Raw genomic sequence first — 23,788 nt, 5'->3', positions numbered from 1 at the left:
GAAGTTGTTTCGCTCTTATATTAATGACACATTTATTAAATAATATATGCGCAGAAAGTACTTTTAAAATGTTATGTTTCAGGAGACAAAGACAAGCAAAAATACAATCCACTTGACATGCATGCGGGTTTTGATGTGTTGTGCGGTTGGCAATACTGTAGATTTTCTCAGTGTCTCCGATGTAAGCAGCTCGGCGGTTGAGGAAAGACTGGCACGGAAGATTCTGAGCTCAGTTCTCGCGCGGATTGATACATAAAACCTGCTGCAAGGTTAACCTGACGCTTGGCTTAGTCACACTTCTCTCTCCACACCACAGTCCTTACTGCTGAATATGATGACAGTACTCGATGAGCACAAATCACTGAAAAGGCGTGAGATCAGTGTTCCCAACTACATAGTATTAATTACTAAATAGAGCAGTGCTTAAAATGGTTAAATGTATAAAATGTTCTATTTTAGATAAAGTAAACATTAATAGAGAATTTAGAAAACTGATAAAGTGAGATGCATAAGATTTGCCACAACTAAAAGTAATCGTAGAAACAGCTGTGTGAAACATCGAATTTGAAGGTTCAAAATTTGAGATATCATGTTGTAATGAAGTGCATTCATGATGTGAAAATAATGATAATTTCTCTTTCAGTAGTGTAAAGTAAACAAGAGTGTGTGGAAGAATTAATACTTACAACCTTTACATATATTACATGTTAAATGGTATGAGATGTAAAGAGAACAACTATCTGCTTACATGTAGGGTTATTGCGGCAACAACAAAACATTAACCCATTAATGCCCGAAATTCTCTGTAATGAATTGTTTTGTTATTTTACGTTTATTTTACACTTCAGGTCCTTAATAATGACTACTGTAAAGGTCATATATATATCTGTTTTGAAATTGTAGGAACACTTATATACTTATGTAACACTGTGCTTATCATGTTATTTCAGTGCATCATAATGTTGTCACAAAACTAAAATTGTGTATAAAAATAGGAGAAGTTAATATTGAAATTTTATCATTGTCCTTGGAAGCATATGTCCAAGTGCACCTCATAAAAACAAGTTCTACTAGTTATTTTGGAGAATGATTTTTTTCACTGCTCATGAAACTTTTGGAAACTATGATCAAGATGCAATGATGATTCACACTTTCGGCACAAGAATGGAGTGCGTTCATTACAAACACGACAACGTCGGTACTTGGATTCACCTCTTGCTTTAAGTGATCTTTCCTATCAAGTCGAACATTATCTTGAGCACTGTGGAACAGAGAACTCGATATGAATACCAGATGCCTTTTTGCTGACAGAAAAAGTTTTCATAAAAATTGTCGCACACTGACGTCTAAAAGATAACAAGGAGTATTAATTTCCCAAATGTCTAAATAATAGCCAACCTTGTACACATGCAAAGAATGGCCACCACCACTTTTTGGATCGCATATTCGTGCGATAAGTAACCACAAACTGATCGCATAGATCCACTCCACCCATTTTGGCATTGTAATGTTCAATCGGACCTGGCATGGGAATTTCAATGTGACGTCTCTCTTTCCGCGAGTAACGTCTTGCTTTCTGCATTGGGTAAATTGGGTGCGTCAGAACAGTCACCACGCTGTTGTCATGCCACCGAACAACTAATAGATCATCGCTGGATGAACTTCCCATTTCTCCGCGCGATTTCTTCTTAAACTCCGTCTTCTCGGGGAGATTCATTGAAACAGGGATCCTGTTTGCTCGAAGTGTTCCAGTGCCTCCAATTCCTCTGGAAGACAATTCCTGAAGGAGTCCAACTGACGTGAAGATGTTATCGAAGTAAAGTTTTGTGCCGGGCTGCAAATTCATGTAATCAGCCAATCCTAGAACAAAATTTCCTCCTAATCCATAGCCAGTTTCGGGCAGACAAGTTGATGTTCCACAGTATGGTTCAACAAGCAGCACATAACCTGAAGGGCCAGCATCTACCCACAACTTGAAACCGAAACGCACCGGCTTGCCATATATAATTTGCTTATCAGTAGGGCTCGGAAGTTGAAGACCTATAAATTGCCAAAAAAAATACCTATAAAAAGACCTAAAAATATAAAAAAGGACCTAAAAACGGATAAAAGGACGTATAAATGTGATCCAAATTAATTAATAACTTCAATTTTAATTACATATTTAATTAAAAAAATAAAAACAAAAATTCTGGTGGTTTTTTTCAGTGCGAAAAAAACTGAAAGCTTCAAAACAAGAGAAAGTTGCCACTTACAGCGCGACTTTCCAGACAAGTTACGGTTAAAGGACCTTGTACCGTACCTGCTTAATATATTTATTTATTTATTTACTACAGAAAGGATGTTTAAGAGGTGATGAACTGATGATGATTTGAATTGAGAATGGGCAGTAAAAACGTAGTCGAAAGAAGGCGAAGTTGCAAAAAAAAAGCCGTTAAGACATAAAAAAGGCTAAAAAAGGACCACTAAGCCAAAAAACGCCTAAAAAGGCAAAAAAGGACAAATAAAAACCACCTTTTTCTGGCCTACAATGACCCAAAATGAACATATATTATGTTGGGCCTCGTCTTCGGACACTAGTCCCATAGTATGGTATCATGGACTCGTCTATACTAGCACAATCTCCTGGACTAATTTGTTTGAAACTGTCGTTCAGTTTATCAAACAAAGAGCGCACTTTGAACATACGATCTTGACCATCATTTTGTGAATTGTCTGCAAGGTGCAAGTTTCTAAAAAAATCCTCAAATCTGTTGCGGCGCAGAGTTTCTGCTACAATAGAGACATTCAAATCCGGATCGTTGCTCTAGAACATCCTCCTGTTAGATAAGGTGTGGTATCCAGATAGAAGTAGTATACCAACAAGTGCCCATATGTTCTCGGAAAGAACATCAAAGGCTACATTTCAGGAAATAATGCACATGAAATCGTCCAAACGGTATGGGGGACACCATGGACTAACAATATCACACATGCAAATTCATAAGAAATTGCTATTTTTGTCACAAACTTACTTTTTTCCGCGTCTGCCATTGATACTGTTCTCACCCTACTGCACCTTCCAATTTAATACATTACAGCTCCAACAGATGGCACGAAACTCAACATGTGGCATATGATTTCTATAGGGAAACGTCCAATGTTGTCACCGACAATTCAGCAACACCAACAAGTGATAGTTGCCAATGGTCATTAATGGTTAAAAGAAAGTTTTTTTTTTAAGTGCATATTTATATGAACATTTTGCATCTTTTAGTGCATATTTTGTGTTTTAAGTGCAGAAGTATCCGCGCCACTGATGTATTTTTGAAATTGATTGCATAGTTGAGAGAAAAAAATCATGGAATCTTTGAAATACACTACAATTATTTAAATTTGCCTTTCTCTTTAGTCAGGTGGTGGTAAAATACAAAATGCAATACACGATGCAAATAGGTTTCTTCTTTTTAAGATAGGGTATTTTTCAAAAAGCTCCTAACGGAGATTTCGGTCCGAAGCGACAGGAATCCAGGAACCTTTTTTCCGGCTGAATTTTAATACGGTTCAGGAACCTGTTTTTCGGACCAATTTAAATACGGCCCAGGAACCTATTTTCAATATAGGAATACGCAACTTGTACCGAATTTAAATTGTGCGACAATGCAAGAAGAAAGGTACAGGTTCTGCATCAGAACCCAATAGAATATATGTGTTCCTGGACCTTCATCAACCCTGCTTTCATCACATTGAATACTGTGAAAATGAGATGCACACCAATTGAGGAAAAAAGTGGTTGAAATGTATCTCGTTTCTATTGAAGGCTTTCGCGGACGAGTTGAAGGACCAGCCGGGGAAGCTGCACGCCGTGAAATGTGACGTCACAAAGGAGGAGGACATCCTGAGCATGTTTTCCTGGATCAAAGACAACTTGAAAGGGGTAGACGTCTGCATCAACAACGCTGGGGTCGCTGTACAAGATGACTCTCTCATGGGTAAGTGTTGGTCGCTCCCCTTTCCATTGTTGTGAACTTGTGAGACATTTGCAGCTGGAGAGAGAGATTTCCTCTACCAATAATTCTGTCCCATTAATTTTTTTGGGCGGAGCAGCTTTTTTATAACAACAAAAGTAAGCAGTTTCGACTTAAATATATACTTTACTGAGGATAATATCGAAAACGTTAAAACTTGTACATGATAAAACTATTTCAACTATTTTGTAATTTACAGATATCTTTAGTATAAGACTTAGTTACCTACTTTATAAATATAGGGTGTTCCGTATAGGACGCCGAAATAGGAAATTAAATAAAAATAGGGAAAATATCATGAATTTAGTTATATTTCACTTATATGTAAGCAGTAACATTTCCCATTTACGTATGAAAGACAATGCCAGGCATATGTCCATCCCTACTGAGTCTGCATGCATTTATACGCTCCACAAAATTATTGATAACCCTCTCGCAGATGTCTGTCCCGATGCCTCCAATCACCCGTATGATTTCCGCCTTCAGTTCCAAAAGGGTTCGTGGTTTGTTGGCGTACACCTGTGATTTCACAAACCCTCATAAGAAGAAATCACAGAGTGTAAGATCACACTCCACCTGCCAAAGCCCACACCACACAGTCGTTCCCAGCGGGCGGATGGATTTCACGCTCCTGGATAATTCGAGGATTTTCGGAAGGAAACCACAACAAACGAGTCAAGACAATTGAGGCTACATTAATCGGCATGACAACAGATACCAATATTGGTAAGAACAGGTCTGCTAACCAAGAAACAAAACAATAGCACTCGATTCAAATTCGGCGTCCTATACGGAACACCCTTTATATAAATAATACTGTAACTATTTTAATATTTAGCAATTTACTTTTATATTTAATAACATTTCTAAGATGGAAGCGGCCCCGGCACCCACCCAGCGTCGAATAACATGGGTACCTGGGGGAAACCCTGGGGGGTAAAGGCGGTCAGGGGCGTGATGCTAATCACATCACCCCCACTCACGGCCGGATCAAGAAAGTGTGGGGCGTTACCCCCACACCCCCTATACGCCTTCATGGCGTGGTGCTATGCACAGGGGAGCACTTTACCTTTTTTTATGTATCATGTCTATCACATAATAATTTATGTATATATATATATATATATATATTTATTATATATATATATATATATATATATATATATTTATTATATATACATAGCATATGTGCGTGTATGTCTATGTTATATTAAGATTTTCTATTCTCCCCCTAACCCTCCAGAGTCTTCAACGATTTCGCACCCTGGACGTCTCTATTACCCACAAAGAATTGCTGGGACTTGCTTCAAAGGAGTGTAATGTTTCCGAAATAGTATCGTAGCCCAGTGGTTACATGGGCGCCGCGAAATGTTTGAATATTTTTACTGAAATGACACTTACTTGTTAGCATCACATGGTGTTTTTTTTTAACTTAAGGCAAGGAAACTAACCACACTAACTGAGCGTTGCAAGTGTTAGATAGGCCAGCATTCTGACTTGTGCGTCGGGGAAAAATCTTGAAACACCATGGGTGCCGTGAAACGGAAAAGTTTGGGAACCACTGCCTTAGCCATTATATTTTGGTGATGTAATCGGTCTTAATGAAATGCGTTATCCACAACTGCGAGACTATCAATCTCAATGCGGTATCTGGAGACAACAATGAATATGTATGAAACTTTGGCATAACATGAGGACGATTACTTTCGTTGGATATTATAATCGCGCATGTTTTCACAGAGAAAGCCATCTCCGAGGGTAAAGATCGTATACAGTTTAAGGGAAACTTGCAAATTATTAAAATACACCGTGTACTCAAGTTATTGGACGATTTTATAACACTACAATTTCACTAATATTGAACAGCCAGACAAGACATTTCCACCATGTGAAAGAGGGATGTTTGAAGTTTCGTACCGGCCTTAAAGTCATTCCATGTGTGCCCACATGTGGCAGGGCAGATGTCCAGGCAGTACTCCCATTCTCGCCAAACCCTCTCAAGCATGTATTGTGTGATGTTCCTGATTCTGACATCATTCATTTCAAGTTAGAAAAAGTTTTGTAGAAAATCTAGCTTGTTATTTTCATTAATAACAGAAACGAAGTTCAGTTAGTATTCGACCAGAATAACTAAAGGAAAAACTGCATAAGATCGACAACAATGAGCATAAAATACAGAAACTAGGTTACATTGTCATATTTACCATTCAGACCAAAGAATAAATTGTTCTGTAGTTATGTAATAGGTCAAACAACAAAACTTTATTACTAAAATTTTCCCCTAACTTTTAAAGCTTTTTGCTTTGATAAGTTATTCAAAAGTTAATAACAAAAATAGATAATTTGATGGATCGGGTAAAAATCGCTCTCAAAGGATAATAATAATAATAATTATACATTTGAAATAAAGTTGGTTTATCTTTATTAGTTGTTAATAGTTACGATTGCATAAAAATAATAATAATCATATCCATGACAACAATAATTCTTATGATTTCTACTGTTTATGTTTCATCAATGCAAAAATTTGAGGCGACGCCCATTGTAGTGGCTCTGATGCCTATAGTGCCAGCCTCTTACCATAACTATAATAGAACACGTTCCCAAGGATTAAAACATTCTTACATTGGTTAAAAGCTTAGGCTGTTACTCTCATGGCACTCAGCACATATAAAGACAAAACACAGGACAACACACAGAATTGTACTGGCCATTGCGCCAGTCGCCATAGACTCGTTAGTCTGCAAAAAGCAGTACGTGGAAGTGAGGTTGATAATTGGCTGTACTGCGTGGAAGGTCACCCCTTACACTCCCTTAAGAATTATCCTTAACAGAACGCAGCGTGGTAGACTACCCTTTACCTGACATTTATTGATCTTGAAAAGGCATTCGAGTCATTACATACTTAGAAGGTTTATGTGGAAATCACTAGAACAATATGGTATCCCGATGAAGATTCTGGCACTTATCAATGACATGTATGATGGCTTCAAATGTCGTGTTATTCACGAAAGCAAACTTACAGAGCATATAGAAGTGAAATCTGCAGTACAACAAGGTTGCATTCTCTCAGCAACCATATTTTTATTGGCTTCGGATAGAATGATGAGGAGTGTGGCAGAAGGACGAAGAAAAGGTAGGTTAGAAAACTTGAAATTTCCTGACGATATTTGCATCCTAGCCCAAAAATTCAAAGACATGGGTGAAAAACTTAATCAACTTGAAGAAGCAAGAAGAGCTGGATTACAGTTCAATGTAAATAAAACAAAAGAGATGAGGGTACATAATAAAAACGAAGAAGGGCTAAAACTTTAAAACATTGAGATACAACAGGTCGACTGAATTGTATACCTGGCATGTATAGTTACCGAAAATGGTGGAGCAGATAAAGATGTCCAAAGACGAATTAAAAAAGCAAATGGAGCCTCTCTACAACTATGCCCAATATGGAAAAATAAAAATATCTCCAGAAATACAAAAATCCGCTTTCTCAATACAAATATTAAGTCAGTTCTGAGGCAATGAGAATGACCTAGCAGATTGTACATAAGATACAAACTTTGGCGGATAATAAATATAAAATGGCCTGGCATAATAACGAATGAAGACCTATGGGTAGCCACCAATCAACAACTAATTGATATCCAGTTACGAGGGAAGTGGAAATAGATTCTTCGGAAACATTCTGGATCCATCTGCATTAGACTAGAATCCTCAGGAAAACCGAATGCGTGGCCGATCTACGAAGACCTGGAAAAAGTCAATTCCAGAAGAAGCTTTGGAAATGGGAAAAAACGTGGAATGAAATTAAGAAGATGGCTGTCAGCAGGACCAGATGGAGAAATGTCACAGATGGTCTATGATCGAAAGGAGCAACGGGAATTAAGCCAAGTAAGTCCATGATAGTGGCTCTGATGTCTATAGAGTCATCTGAATGAAGTTTCGGGTTTCTTTCTAATTGTTTCTAATCTTGAAGGGGGTATTTCTTAGCGACACTGATGAATGTCTGCTTAGTTTTCCTGAGTGCCGTGGTTACTCCTATACCTAACTCATCCTTCGCTTTCAGCTGGGAAGACGGAGACGTGGAAGAAGCTTCTGGACGTGAACGTCCTGGCGCCAAGTATCTGCAGCAGGGAAGCCCTCAAGTCCATGAAGGAGAGGGGCATCGACGACGGACACATCATACACATCACGAGGTAAACTATTACCCTAACCCACAAAAGTCCAAACTAGAGCAACGAGGTCAAAATGCAGACTGTTGTTCATCTAGAAAATTATTTTAAATACATCAATCCTTGTTTCAGCAAGATATGTTTTTAGGGGTTACGCAATGCGTGAATGACATTTGTGTTCCAAGTAACCGGAACTCTTCATTTTCAGGATTACGGAAGAGATTTGAACGTCTAGAAAATACTTATTTCTTGATGTAATCCCCCTATGCAGAAATACACTTAATACAGCACTTCAGTAGAGCTTGGATACAAGCAGCGTAGAAGTATATCTCAGTACGTCGGAACGATGATCGGACAGTTTGGTTCTCTGTTGAAAAGCTGGCCTCCGAGTAACTCCTGTGAAGGTCCAAACAGGTTAGGATCATCTCGATTGTAAGGGACCTGGAGAAGAAACAGGACGCCTTTAGTGATTGAAAGAGGCTATTTACTTTCAGAGCGTTAAGCACATCTTTGAGAATCTGGCAGTAAACTGTTAATGGATAACGTGTCGCCACTGGGCGACATGTTATCCATCAATTTTGAAGGGTCAGTTGTTCCTGAGTTCAGGGTTCCACTCGCAGGAAAGACTGCAGTGGGCTCCGAGCCACCTCGGCAAAGATCATTGTAATGATAGAATCAGTAAGTAGATGATCCTTTCTTCTATCAGGTTTTATGCATGCTAAATATGATGGTTTCTTGAAACCAATGTAACCCCTTTTATTATGGAGTTTTAAAATTAACGTACTGCAGGCTTGGCCTACGTGGCTGAAAGCAGGATTGCGGAAGGCAGTTAATTTTATAATCTTTTTCCTTCCAAGTCATTAAGGGCGGCAATTTCCAGGGTTGTTAAAGGTACAGGAACACATAAATCCCTAATGGGTTCTCCGCTGTAAGACCCTTTCTCTCGCACAATTTAAATTCAACCAAGTTGCGTATTGTTACATTGAAAAAAGGTTCGTGGACCGTCATTTTAATTGTTCCTGAAAAAAGTTATTGGACCGTATTTAAATTAATGTGGGGGAAAAAGGTTCCTGGACCGAATTGAAATTCATCCGGAGAAAAGGTTCCTGGACCATATTTAAATTGATCCGGAAAATGGTTCCTGGACTTAATTGAAATGATTTAAATATGAAAAGGTTATACATTGTCTAGAACTCATTTATATTTGCTGATTTTCTCTCCCAGTCCGGGATTGAAATTATTTACAATTCCTGGGCTAGGGTTGACCGAATAAAAGTAGCCTTTTAAAAATATCCGCAAGTACGTTTTACATTGGACTGTCACGCTGCTGTTGTAGAAAGCGTAGCACAGGGAGAATAAATAATAACGCTGTTGTTCTCTCGTGGACCAGGTTCAAAAACTCCCTTGTCGAAGAGTTACTGTACATAACGCAATGGACTATATTAGCGTGGCGTCACATTGAGCTCAAACAAACCCGTTACGTGTTGCTCCGGCATCCGATCCAGGAACTGCAGCCAATAGGAGCCGCCCAGCAGATATCATAATAGGGACAGGTAGTGTTGCCAGAGGTGTTGCTACAACCAAGTGAAGGAACACGCGCGAGAGAATGGGGCTAAATGGAGAGGGGTAACGTAACTGCAGCGTTTGCGTTTCGTCCATTTCTATCTTGTATACCTTAGATTCTCGAGGCAGCCAGCACCTGGATTATTCTTTCATGCTTACAAGTGGATAATTGTTTATCGTCAGGTCCGTAATCGATCCAAGTTGCGTATTGTTTCATTTCAATACGGAACTTGGGCCCTATTTAAACTGATTCGGCAAAAAAGATTCCCTGACCGAATTTAAATTCGTTCGGAAAAAAATTTTCCGGACCGTATTTAAATTGATCCAGAAAAAGGTTCTTGGACCGAATTGAAATACGTTACAGATAAAAAGGTTCTTTACGGTCCAAAACCCATTTACGCTTGCTGATTTTCTCTCCTGGACCGGAATTGAATTTATTTAAAATTCCTGGACCTTTAACAACCCTGGAAGTTTTCAGTTTACTGGTAATTCTTCGGAGGGATCCGAAGGAATAACGGGGATCGGCATTCTAACGTTTCTTCGACAAGAGGGGAGACCTTGAAGGTTCTCTCGACGTCGGTATAGAGTGGCTGTGGCTAGCTGCATGACTAGCGGCCGATAAAGTATTGACAGTCTACGTATTTGTTTTGAATCTTTTCGCGACAGGCCAACGTTCAGTTACTGTAAGATTTTATTATTATTCTTAAAGAAACTGGTTTTCGAGCCACTGAACGAAACCACTCCTTTATGACCTCAGATATAATATTTAATTAATTGGATCATTTCAGTTTTTATGTAGGGGTTATTTCTTATGTAATTCTTTGCATATATTTATTCAACGAATAAATATTATTTTTATATATTTCTATCTGAACGTCTGAGCTATCATTTAAAAATTAAAGAACTGAGTTTTCCCCTAATATTCGTGATAAAGAATATGGTAGTTATTCAATGTCTTTAATTCGATTGAATCGTATTGTTAGTTTTTAAAGTGTAATGCTAACTATTTGCCTGGGGAAGTAACGAAAATACGTAACAGGTCGAGCCAAGGCAGGTTCTTTACTGTTCTTGAAATCTTCTGTGAATTTCACTTGTTTTTACCCCATCATTGACAAAACCTTTCATCAGAACATGCTGTTCTATGTTTTAGAGCTCAGGCTTGTTTGCCATCTTGTTTAACAAGGGACTCGCGGTTCCCGCGACGTTCGCGATCCAAGCTGTAATAGTACACACATATTTTATGCACGTCTAGGCGTGTTCCGTTATTGTGAAAAATATGAAGTCCCGGTTTGACTTGAATGATCCTCGTATAGAGCGACCACAAACAAAATAACCTTAGACGAAAAGTTTTCGCGCAGCTTTCTCTTCTTCCGTTCTGCTTGGGCCATAAGGAAGCATGATGCACTCTGCCCTCCCCTCTACGCGGAAGTACGGTGCACAGGAGTCGCGGGTCTGCGCAGGCTTTTCAGCTTGTGGTTCCACTATACAGGGTGAGCATAAAGTCTTTCCCTGATTATGAATATTTATATCTCAACTTCTAGTTACAGCTATTTCAACCATGGGTAGTGTTTCAACAAGATGGTGCACCGCCACGCTGGGAGTTAACTGTTTGCCAGTTCTTGCATGACACCTTTCCAGACAGATGGATCGGTAGAGACGGTCCCATATCATGGCCACCGCGTTCGCCAGACATAACCCCTCTTGACTTCTTTTATGGAGTTACGTTAAGGACACAGTGTTTAGTTCACCAGTTCCTGATATGCAAACTCTTCAGACGCGAATACGGGATGCTATAGAGACGGTGGCGGAACAGATGTTGGCAAATACATGGAGAGAAATTGAGTATCGCCTATACGTTCTAAGGGAACACATGTCGAAGTGTACTGAAGTGTACTGATAACAAAACATTATGAGTTAAGCTACCATTTCCAACAAACCGCATATCTGTATCTAGCATAGTTCTTTTACAATAAAAGTTTGTAATCAGGGAAATACTTTATGCTCACCCTGTATAAAAAAATATTACTTATACTATCAAATTCTTTGAAATTCGTCTTCTTTAGAATTGTATCTGTTAGAGGTTTCAAAGTCTGTGAATTTGCTTTGAATTATCGAACTGATTTTTATCTGTAGCATTGCGGGCCACTACGTGATGAAGTTTCCAAGCTCCCATTTCTACTCGGCGACCAAGTTCGCCCTTGAAGCTCTGACGGAGGGAATGAGGCAGGAACTGGCGGCCAGTGGGAGCAACATCAGAATCACGGTGAGTCATCTCCTACGGAGGGACCTACAGCGGTCACGTGTTGCAACTCAACTATCGTCGCTTGAACATCTGCGAGAAGTATAGCTGATTCTACTTTAGATTTAAAATTCATTACAAAAAAAGGGTTTCCTATATTAATAGGACCTTGTCTTCATTCGCTGTCAAATCAACGAACAGCCCAAATCCCTGGACGATTCTTGAAAGTTTGGGGGTGTCTTCCTCTTGTGACATAAGAACGCACTGAGAAGGAATTTTCTCAAATTCAACTCCTAAGGGGGAGGGAAGGGTACATATTTAAATTTTCATATATTTACAACTCACATCCCTAGACCCAGAATCACGAAAATACTTTTATTATGAACAAAAGTCCTCAACAGATGGCACTGCGTGCATTTATTTTCCACATGTTGTGTTTGGCGAATGTTTATATCGTATCATTCTAAAGAATGATGCGATCTGAACCTGTCAGATTGTGCAATTGATTGCTGGGTGATGTAAGTTACTCACCATTCATCCTCTGATGAGAGCACTCGTCATTGGCATGACGAGTTAACGCTTGGCAATGCGAAAGGTACAAATAAAATTAAGAAAAGACAATGGTCACTCGTTGGGTTTTGTGAACCTTTGAACCTGAATCATGGCTGGGTGTTAGGATAATTACCTGTATATCTGATGAATTAGGATGAATAGAATATACGAAGTCCTCTGTTGGCTTCTCAATTTGTTGACCAGAGCGTCGTCTCATTTCTGCCCTACTGCTCTCCTAACCTCTTCTCCCTTCTCAACTCCAATCCAAAGTCAGTCCCCTCTCAGCTCGTCTCACCTCTATATCCCTAGGCCATCGAGCTCTTCCTCCATGCCGAATCGTGTTTTTAATTGCCACTATGCAAACCGCCGACTCCATAGGCAGAAGAAACTACCTGTTTCCTGAATAGCTCAGGAGGTTTGCATAGTACAACACTGTGGATTGTTTACATGCATCAGAGGCTGAGACAACTGAGAAAAACAAGTGAATGCCCTGGTCAACGTGAAGCATTCAGAGAGACTTTATAAAATAAACATATAATCTTAGGGATTGATACGATATACACGGAAGACTAATGAACACGCACAATATACATGCGCACAAGCACACACATGGATTTTACAATGCTGGCGAAGACGCAGACGGGTGACTAATATTTCTACTTCTAGTAAAATATCCGAAATCCCATTTCGTTTATTCACAGAGATTACACTCTTAAGCCTCCTTCACATATTACATACAGTACATTGTGCATGTGTGTTATCTAATCTAGGACTACTAACGGTAATACTTTAACCATATTATTGTTCATATGCATTATGCAGAGTGTCCGAAAAGTCAAGCAACCCAGTGTTTACGACCGTATAACGGAATAGCGAAACGGAATGAGAAGAAACGCTTTCTGCCAAGAGAATGCCCTGTGTATTGGAAAAATTGAGAGAGACAAGCATATGTAAGAACGTGCATGTTTTAATAACAGCAAAGTGTTGCCAAAGGCGGAAAAAAAAATGCAAATCGTGTGTATTAATGCACAGAACTCACTGAGGTAAATTATTGCAACATTTCACAATACCAACGAACAATTTGGATAGCCATCTGTTGAATTTGACAGAAAAAGAACTTTGACGAACTTTCAAAAACATTGCACAAGGGAATAAATGGGCTGTTCCAAAATCTATGTTTTCACAATATTACGAGGGACACTGGCAACACTGTTGCTGTCACGTGTCACTAATAGACGTGTTTCACCTCAGGCTATCACACTAAGGCACTTTTAACGACACCGTTTCGCTATTCCGTTATACGGTCGTAAACACCGGGTTGAGTGACTTTTCGGACACTCTGTATTATACAAGGTGCTCCATATTGATGAGACACATTTGAAATGCACATTTATAGAAATAGTACAAGCACATTTATTAATTACTCTGTGTAATACATATTCAGCATACATTAGTTTACAGCAGTGTTCATCGTTCGAATATGTCATTCCATAGATTGGCGCCACCTTGAGGAAAACATTCTTGGGCTCTCGAAGTCATGCTGTTCATACTGTGGCGCAGCAAATCGGTCGTTTGGCCTCTATCTCCCTCCAGATGTATCTTGAGTTGAGCAGTTGTTTCGGGTCTTTTGGTGTAGTACACCATTTATTTTAGGTAACTCTACAGGAAGTAGTCCTGGGGCTACATCTAGTGATCTGGATGGCCAATTGATATCAACGAATCTGGAAATGAGGCGACCATGGAAATGGTCTCGAAGGGTTCTCATTGGCACTAATCATGTAGTGGCACCATCTTGTTGCATCCACATTTTGTAAGACTGAGCTGCCTTAACATGTCGTTGTAGGGCTCAGTTGGGATATTGCTCGACTGTATTCGCCAGGCGATAATGTTCTCTGCACTACGAGACGGGTGAAGGTTTCTTGTCGGCAATAGCTGTTTCGCGGATGTTTCTCACAGCAAGTAGGATCACCTTCTGAGATGGTGCTTCACGGTTCTTGAGATGAGTTGAGTTGAGTTGGTGTTTTAAGCCCACTTTATGCACAGTAAGGTTAATCGGGACTGGACCTACAGTTTAAAGTGGGATCCGAACCACTTGTGCCTCCACCGGGTATCGAACCCAGCACCCCTTGATTACAAGGCGACGACGCTACCAGTGAGCCATCGGGGAGGTCCTCTTCACGGTTCTTGAAATGTTTACAAAATAGCCTTCCTGATGTAACGATGAAGTTTCCACTTGTGTGGAACGCTTCCGCATCATAGGCAATTTCAAACAGAGTCCACAACACCATAACTTATTAGAACAATAAAAATGACAATTGAATTATAAACTACCAACCTCTAGCTTCCACATACAATACCTTTGGAAAATGTTAGAATATTCGTACTATCTGAAAATACAGAATAAAATGTGGCGTATCAATATGGACCATCCTCTGTACTAAACATTAGATTTTAACTGCGAACCCGTTATGCTTAATCCTCCTTCACACTCGAGTAACTATATTTTATTTTGGAAGAACAAATGTGATGAATCAAATTATCTCTTATATCTTACTCAATTCCTTCAATTGTACTCTCAATCCATTACGATCACCAGCTCCATCTCTTAATATAAATATTTATAAGACGCCTTTCTCCCCTTATTATGGTGACAAGTTATTCCTGCTCTTTCACTACATTCTCTCAGAATAATCTTTGCACGATATTAGAGAATGATTGGTCACAAATTACTCCAGTCGTATACTACTAGAGAGCGCGTCAAATCTCCTGCATATGGCGATAGCCAATAGCAGCGCACTGCAGCGGTGCCATGTCGAAATCTCACACGGAAAAGAGACAGCGTGGTTGAGCGAAACGCGTTGTCACGGAAGTAGGCAACGCCGCACGTCTGTGATTCGCTGGTGCTGTTCAGCCGTTCAAGGCCATATGCAGGAGATTTGACTCGCACTCTAAAAACGCCACACAATAGTGGGTAAAAAGGATATTCATACCTTCAAACTAAGAATACATAAAACCATTATCACATTAAGTCTGTTACAAACCGCAGGAACCTCAACTTGGCAGCAGAAACAAGATAACAGCAAAAGAGAGGAAATATCTCAGAAGACTAGTAAGGAACACTACGCCGGACAGTGTTAGAAATGTGAAACTTAGAGAACAAACAGTGGAGGCGATAGAAGAACCTTCTATCACACGAGGGCTAGATCTTTTGCTGGATTTTCGTGTTGGACTTGGACTAGTTGTGTGGTACTGGCTCATCTGGTAGTTTTGCCTCACACAGTACGTGTTACCGTAATTGTCCGTATACTTTGTTTCCATAAAGCCCGGTATCCACTTGTTGCAAACCAGCGTAACGTATCCCCGTTCCGTATCAATTTATTCCAAAAATCTTGCAACGCTCCGTTTCAAAATGTGAGAAAAGATACGCAACGGACACGATCGCTCATTTGGCGGTTTTCCCCGTCACATCAAAGGAAGGATACAATACGCGGGGAGGGGCAGTGTGGACGGGCATACGTGCGTTCCGTTGCCTCGTTGCATCATCTTTCCGTGTGTAGTGAGCCTTGTGAATGACAGTACGTCCCATTGTCAATTTATTTTCTTTATTATCTTTATTATGGAGTGGAATAAGGAAAATATTATTGCATTTATTGATATAAAGTAAAGTTTTTGTATAATCCGCTGGTCTGCTGGAACCACAAGTCTGCCAATAAGCTGCTTCCATTATACATTTCACGGTTCGCGTACATGTCTGTCATCCACCAACGTGGTGATTTGCTTTTTTTTCTTTTTCGATAAAACGTAAGTAATAAAATATATGCGGCTGCTGTCACTTGCTGCGGTGTACTCATCGGCATTTGAGACCAGACTGTGAACCGTATCGCAGTCCCGTATCAATCATGCCACAGGGTGGATGATACGGAACGCAGGGATGATACGCAACAAATCGGGGTCCGTCTCGTATCAATGACTATCACGGGACGGAGATACGATACGCTGGTTTGCAACAAGTGGATATCGGGCTTAAGACGTTGTTCAGACAAACATGCTAAAAAGATGGACGAGCAATTTGAAGAAAGTTGTACAGGGTGGCTCAAAAAGTCACTTAACACTCCCGATACAAGGCCACTGCAGCGCGCAACGTGGAAATGGTGATCACCAATCGTTGTCAGGCCAAGGGGGAACCACATTGATGCCACCCGCGTGGTCGGCGGCCATCTTGATGTCTGCCATATTGAATTCAACTTCAGAATTTTAAATAAGAAGTGGGTGATATGATATATCAAATCAGGCTAGAATTTCACGAGAAATGCAATGGTGAAGGTGTTTTCGACGTATCTTTAACCAGTAAAAAGTTATGACTGAATTCTTGTACCAATTTGCTCCTTTTCGAGGTGTTAGAAAAATGCCTTAAAATTTGTTTAGCGTCGGTAACGCATCGAGATCAAAGTGACGTCTAGGGAGAGAAGTTCGCATCCCATTGCACAACATTTTAATCGGATACATTCATGACGAGCTGCGCACTATGAATGGTTGTCGCGAACAATTACAGTGTGACGCTTCCATTAAATGAAAAGTCCTTCACAGTGACAAGGCTAACGTTTATGTTCATAAGGAAGTTCATAAACAGAATATTCGATGATTTTTATCTGATAATCCATTTTCGACAGATCAAAGCTGAATGGTTAGTGCTGGTAAGTTAATGGTGTGGCCTGCTGTGTGGAACACGATTGGTTAGTCAATTTTCCATTAACGGAACCTTAAATGATTAGGGCTACTTGGATTTGTTAAATAAACAGGTTTTTTCATCCTTGCTTATGGAAGAAGATACTTTTTACAGAGTTTTTTTTCAATAGGGAGGAACACCAGAACATTATGGGAACGTTGTGAAGCAGTTTCTGTCCAAAGTTAGTTATCAAATGGCAAGGGTCGCATATTCTGTTTATGAACTTCATTATGAACATAAACATTAGCCTTGTCACTGTGAAGAACTTTTAATTCAATGGAAGCGTCACACTGTAAATTGTTCGCGACAACCATTCATAGTGCGCATTCTTAATGCGCAGCTCTTCGTAGATGTATCCGATTAAAATCGTGTGCAATGGCATGCGAACTTCTCTCCCTAGACATCACTTTGATCTCGATGCATTACCGATGCGCTAAACAAATTTTAAGGCATTTTTCTAACACCTCGAAAAGGAGCAAATTGGTACAAGAATTCAGTTATATCTTTTTACTGGTTAAAGATACGTCGAAAAAACCTTCACCATTGCATTTCTCGTGAAATTCTAGCCTGATTTGATATATCATATTACCCACTTCCCATTTAAAATTCTGTAGTTGAATTCAAGATGGCTGACATAAAGATGGCCGCCGACCACGCGGGTGGCATCAATGTGGTTCCCCCTTGGACGATTGGTCATCACCGTTTCCATGTTGCGCGCTGCAGTGAGTGGCCTTGTACCGGGGGTGTTAAGTGACTTTTTGAGCCACCCTATAGAAGGAGAATAGCTACTGCTGTTGTTTAAATAATTAAAAGATAAGTATGGACTAGAAAGTGGCTCGAGAGAAAATATGGTAACCGATGTGTACTGAAAAATCTTTTTATTGAACTCGGCTATGCATTTTTATGTATGAGGTTTGCAGGATTCATTCATAAAAAAAGGAATAAAAAACTAAATATGTTAAACATTTCCTAATTCTATAGCGCTACAGCCCAATATTGGGCCCTGGCATACCTACCGACCGACTGGTGGCCCCCCTCCCACGAGGGCCACCAGGGGGACGTGGAGATCTGCAGCTAGATTAGGGGGGCCGGTGGTCTGCCCGTCAAACCCCCAGCCGTTATAGGACTTCGCGACCGGATGACTCTCACTCACTCGGAGCTCCCCAATTTCCTCACGATGGTGGGTTGCCACCGGCCGTATACACAGGCCGAAAATTCCCGGAGACTAAACCCGGGATCGAATCCTTGCCGTCCCGCAGCCGCCGCCGTCCAAAGCAAGGTGCCTTAGACCGGACGGCCACGGAGGAGGACATGATAAAAATTTAGTACACTTATAAATTAGGGCCCGGGACTTTACGTTATAACATTTTTCTCATTTGGCTTCGGATCTAATATTGGGGTGAGAGCTTTACATATCTGATGAAAATCAGCCGAAATAGACAAACTTGACAAAGCATATTTTGACATATTTTACCAATTTAGCGTTTTTACAACATATTTCTTCAAATTTGTTGTAATAAGACATACTTCTGTATAATTTCGTAATTTTCTCGCACATAATCGGTTATTTCATATTTTTTTCATCGTAGCTTTAACACAACGGATAGTTCATATTGTCGATGGCAAGATATGGAAAGGCAGGAAGAAAGGTGCCGTCTTTTCTTAGTACAGAACAATAATACCCTTCTTTTTTTATCCGCCGACAATTGATAGCCATGCAAACTTTATTCAGGAAAAATGTTCTCTCTCATTGTTGCACGGGAAGTAAAGAAGTTTCGTTCTCATTTCTTTGCCTTTTTCGCTTTTCACGAAAATCAGTCAAAAGTAAGAAGAACATTCGGTACATTACAGCCCCTACTCTACTCTATCGGGTATGGGAGAAATTCGAGAGTACTGTTGTACATTTTTTGGCTTTACTGGGAATATTTCTGCATTTTTCTGACATATTTGTAATTTTTCATGACATATTTTCCAATTTATATGACATAATATCATACATATTTTACAGTTTTATAGGACATAAAGTTCCAGGCCCTACTTATAATAATAAAGATTTTCATTAGCCTATCGGCTAATCACATTTGTCGCGTACAGATCTCATTGCTTTGCATAAATACCTAAATATTAATGAACTGAGCACGAATGCATATCATCTCTGTTAATATTTTTTTTATCGAGAAACAAGAAAAAATCAACAGTCGGAAAGCACAGACAAAATAAAATTATTTGGCAAACTCCCAGATTATCTTCACACGGCAAAACTTTCACTGCGATTGGTTGTTCCACAGAATCTAGCAGAGAAAGCCAGTTGCAATTAGAGCATGGCCTATTCGTCACAACCAATCAAACAGCCAGCCCGTATTTTCAGCCAGATAGTCAGTCCAGCTCCAACTAGGACATTCCTACTGGAAATTCAGTTCCATGTGATTCGGCCTTTAGTTTGGACAGTACGGGAGAAGATAGTCAAAACAAGTGATGGTAGTAAGACCAGAAGGTAGAAAAGGAAGAGTAATGGAGTTGGAACCATACTGAATATGTCGAGGAGGTTGCCACGAGAGGGGAAGTATTGCCAAAAGTTAAAAGAGTGGTACAAGAGAACAAAGTTTACAAGATGACTGAAGGTCACCAATCAATGCTTAGCAGCTCGAAAGTGAAGAAAACGAGTTATTTAAGTTTTGCAAATTGTCACCAGAATCTTTCTGTTGCAGCGGAAGCACGCACAGAAAATCACCACCAATGCATGAGGAGAGGAGGCACGAGTTATGGTAAATTGCTTGCTGGATCCAGTCTTACAATACAGTTAGCTTGTAAGGAGCGAATTCCTTTTGTGAAAAATCAGGTTGCCAGTAGAACAAATCCTTAGCAGTGGAAGGAGTTACCAGAAGCACGCGGATTTAATGCTTTGCTCAATTCGCAGTGAGAAGATGGTTGTTGCCTTTCAAAAGGGTCGTGAAGTTGGCGATCGCTGCTGTGGAGCAGGGTAGGTCAGTGATGCAAGATAAGTGCTGTGAACAGAAAGGACGACAGTTTAAAAACAAGCTCTTATAAAACCACTTACGACCTTCGCTTCAGCGAAACAACGCAGAAGTCTAAAAATTAGACAATGCTCGTCGCCATACTGCTCAGGTTCGTACCCAGGGGAGGGTCCATGGTAAGAATTTCAATTTTGTCCTTGCATAAATTAAAATGTTTGTTGTGTAGAGTTCCAGCTACCAGCAGTGGCGGCAAATAAGGGGGCGTGGAGGGGCAGTTGCCCACATCGCTTTTCCCACTTATTCCCCTGTACAATGGATCTTGTCTACCAAGGCAAAATAAATTGTTCTGGGCCCTCCCCTCTGTTTTGGCACCCAATCGCCACTACTGGCTACCAGACAAAAATGTGCCCCTTTTTTGGTTAACTCACATTTAGAGTTCTTTATTATAATATTAATTACTAATATACATACGCTAATTTTTAATTAATTTTAAAATATTTAATTTAAAAAAAATGATTTAAAAATATATTATTTTCTGAACGTAGAATCATCATGGCTGTTCAATGGTCGGGAAGCGCTAGCAAGCGGCGTGGAACCACCCACTCTGGTAGCGACGCGCAGTTGCCGGATTGACCTACTTCAGGATTTTCGTGAGTCCACAGAAACACGTGTAGGATTAAACATCTGGTTAAACAGTCAACAACGGGACACTTCCATTGTTCTCATTCTCAGCAAAAACAACTGATTCTTTAACTACTACTTCTGTTCTTTCATTCATTTTTTTATGTTTTTACATACAGGTAGATGGAAGCATTAATTACACATGTACCAAATGTATCATTAATGTTTAGGAAATCGAGCAATTGCCAAGCGTTTCGTTGTAATTAATTGAACTCTGTATTGCCAGAGCCTGTATTATCCTGTAGCTTCCCAAATTATCTCACTTCACACACCCACATGTGCCTCCCCGATGGTACAGTGGTAGGGTAAGCGTCGTCGCCTTGTAATCAAGTAGTGCTGGGTTCGATACCCTGTCGAGGCACATAGTGGTTCGGATCCCACTTCCAACTGCAGGTTCATTCCAGATTATCTGTAGTGTGCATAAAGTGGACTTTAAAACACCAACTCAATCAATCAATTCACACACAATTGATTTGTTCTTTGATAAATTCTTCTCTGTAATACAGTAACTCATTTCTGTGAAATTCTGTATAAAAGGTAAATTTTTGTAGGTTCCGCAAAATATAATTTAAAAAACGTGTTAAAGAAATCCAAGTTGTACGTAATTTGTTTATACGTTATTCGCCCTAATTTTCAAGAAATACATTTCATTTGTACGTTCTGAAGCTTCAACAATGTCACAGAAGTATAAATTCCATGTTGTTACAAAACAAAGGGCGAGTTTCATATACAAAAACAATAGGCGGCCATAGCTGCGGTCGGTATTGAGTTGTGAAAAAGACAAACGTCGCGGTGTGACAAAGAAGGCAAAGAGAGGCGGCATGAAATCAAAGGAGAACGATTTGCCACAGTTGTTCATAACACAAGACTCATTTTCTTTTGTTGGTAATTGTGATACAACACAAGTATAAAGATGCGGGTAACTGATGCTTGTACCATACCATAATAATGTACCATAATAAAAACACAACAGAGGTTCTTTCAGTGAAGGTTTTCGGTTGCTGTGTAGAGCAGGAAGATAAATGTTTCATGCTTGCCAGAATGTAAAATTCACACGGGAAGTTAACGTTAACCTTCAAGAAACTTCAGATTGAAACGTCTAGATTCGTTAAATTATCACTTTACGGCGGAAATAACATATATTAGAATACTGATACGTACGTGCTTAATTTCGCGTGACGCTTAATTTTTTCCCGAGCTTGCCAACAGCTGACTAGCTTGTCCGTCTGTTTGTGCGAACGTGGCAACGCAGAAAACCCCCAGCCACATGGCAGCCAACGAGGAGACAGAATTTGGTCACGTTCTCCCGTTCTGCGTTCTGATTGCACACCCTTCTTATCGCGTCCCCACTGTAAGCTCTACGCTATGTGGCAGTCTTCGTCTGTAAGCGACTGTGTGGTTGTTCGTTGAGATGAGGGTGTATCGGTGAGTTGAATGTTTTCGTTATTTTGGACCATAATGTATTTCTACAATTGTACGTTTAGCTTTAGCTATAATATTGCCATAGTATTGGTGATCACATCTAATACTCCAACATAATTTCTCGGACCACCGTGGCAGAGTAGTTAGCAAAGCGCGCTACGACACAAACGGTTCCGGGTTCGAATCCCAGCCTGGGTATAGGTGTTTCACCATGTTTCATCCTCATCGTCGCGATTAGACAAATTTGTCAGAAAAGCAATTAAAAATAGCTTAATTTAATCAACTTCACAGAATTTCTAATCTTATGTTTGTTCCACATTTTCCCCTTTAAAAATACCCTGGGTATGGGCCTTATAGAAACATATACAAAATGAAGAAAAGACATGAATGCAAGACTAACAGTGGCACAGGAGCCCACATCATCCTTGCGATTAATCACAGCTGGCAGAAAGACGAGGTAAATTAAATCTTTCAAGTGCTTGTAGAGCATCGTAAAGTGCAGCCCATTGTAAATAACTACATTGTCAAATCTTTAACGTGCAGCATGCTACGAAACCAGTGGTCTCGGGTTCGAATCCCGGCCTAGGCATGAGTGTTCTTTGAGAGAGTTCCTTCATCATCCTCATCTTCGCGATTAGCCAAAACTGTCAGAAAAAAGCGAAACAAAATAAACCATATCAAAGAATCAAATATTTTAGCAGTTCAAACTGTGACCTCTCGCTAGTCGATCGGGAACCATCACGACTCATTTTTATTATACACAACAAAATATTATAGCTTTCAACAAGCGCTTAAAGGACGAAGCAACCCAAGATACATAAAAAACACAGCACAGTGTTAGTATTGGAAGAGAATGTGTTTACGGAACACTTAGAAGACTGAGAAGAAAACGAACATATGCTAGACATCTGCCAAAAATTACTTAACAATAATTTTGTGTACAGATATGGGGCTCTAAAATTAACTGAACTGAACTGGAACTCTATAAGTACTCGTATGATGTATTTACATATCCAGTGAGTACCAAATAATTATCCCTGGTTGGGATGTATCATATAACCAGAGGGTAGGAAAAATGCCTGCTTGAAATCACACTCTGTATTAAAATAAATAGTTATATGTTTGTTCGCGACTTTCATATTACAAACTTCTGATTTTCCGTTCGTTATTGAATTCGAAATGAGCCCAGAACAAGGTCCAGAGCTTTACATGTATCGGAATTGTGTTTTTAAAACATGTTTTTAAAATAACCATAAATTGTAAACAATAAATATATTTTTTTTATCTAAACATCCATTAAAAAGCCGGAAATTTATGTGTGTTGTTCGACAATGGAATTTTACGCACCCCCAATATAATATAGTAATAAAATTAATATAAAATTCAAACACACCAACTGGCGTTCGCAGAATTTTTTTTCGGGAAAAACCGGAATTGTAAAGGTGGATAGT

At 39.7% G+C, this 23,788-nt stretch overlaps 1 protein-coding gene across 1 annotated transcript in view; it reads left to right on the top strand.

Annotated features, from left to right (window-relative positions):
- The window catches only part of LOC146002538 (dehydrogenase/reductase SDR family member 11-like), a 32,922-nt gene that overhangs the window by 5,736 nt on the left and 3,398 nt on the right, over nucleotides 1–23,788 (top strand). Inside the window, exons 2-4 of the mRNA XM_083140454.1 lie at nucleotides 3,800–3,971; nucleotides 8,074–8,203; nucleotides 11,876–12,005. Of these exons, the coding sequence (XP_082996580.1) occupies nucleotides 3,800–3,971; nucleotides 8,074–8,203; nucleotides 11,876–12,005 (432 nt within the window). The remainder of the gene's footprint in view (nucleotides 1–3,799; nucleotides 3,972–8,073; nucleotides 8,204–11,875; nucleotides 12,006–23,788) is intronic.

This window comes from Lepisma saccharinum, chromosome 18, assembly GCF_977018435.1.
Source record: "Lepisma saccharinum chromosome 18, izLepSacc3.1, whole genome shotgun sequence".
NCBI classification, from domain to species: Eukaryota; Metazoa; Arthropoda; class Insecta; order Zygentoma; family Lepismatidae; genus Lepisma; species Lepisma saccharinum.
This window is presented reverse-complemented; position numbering and strand designations above follow the sequence as displayed.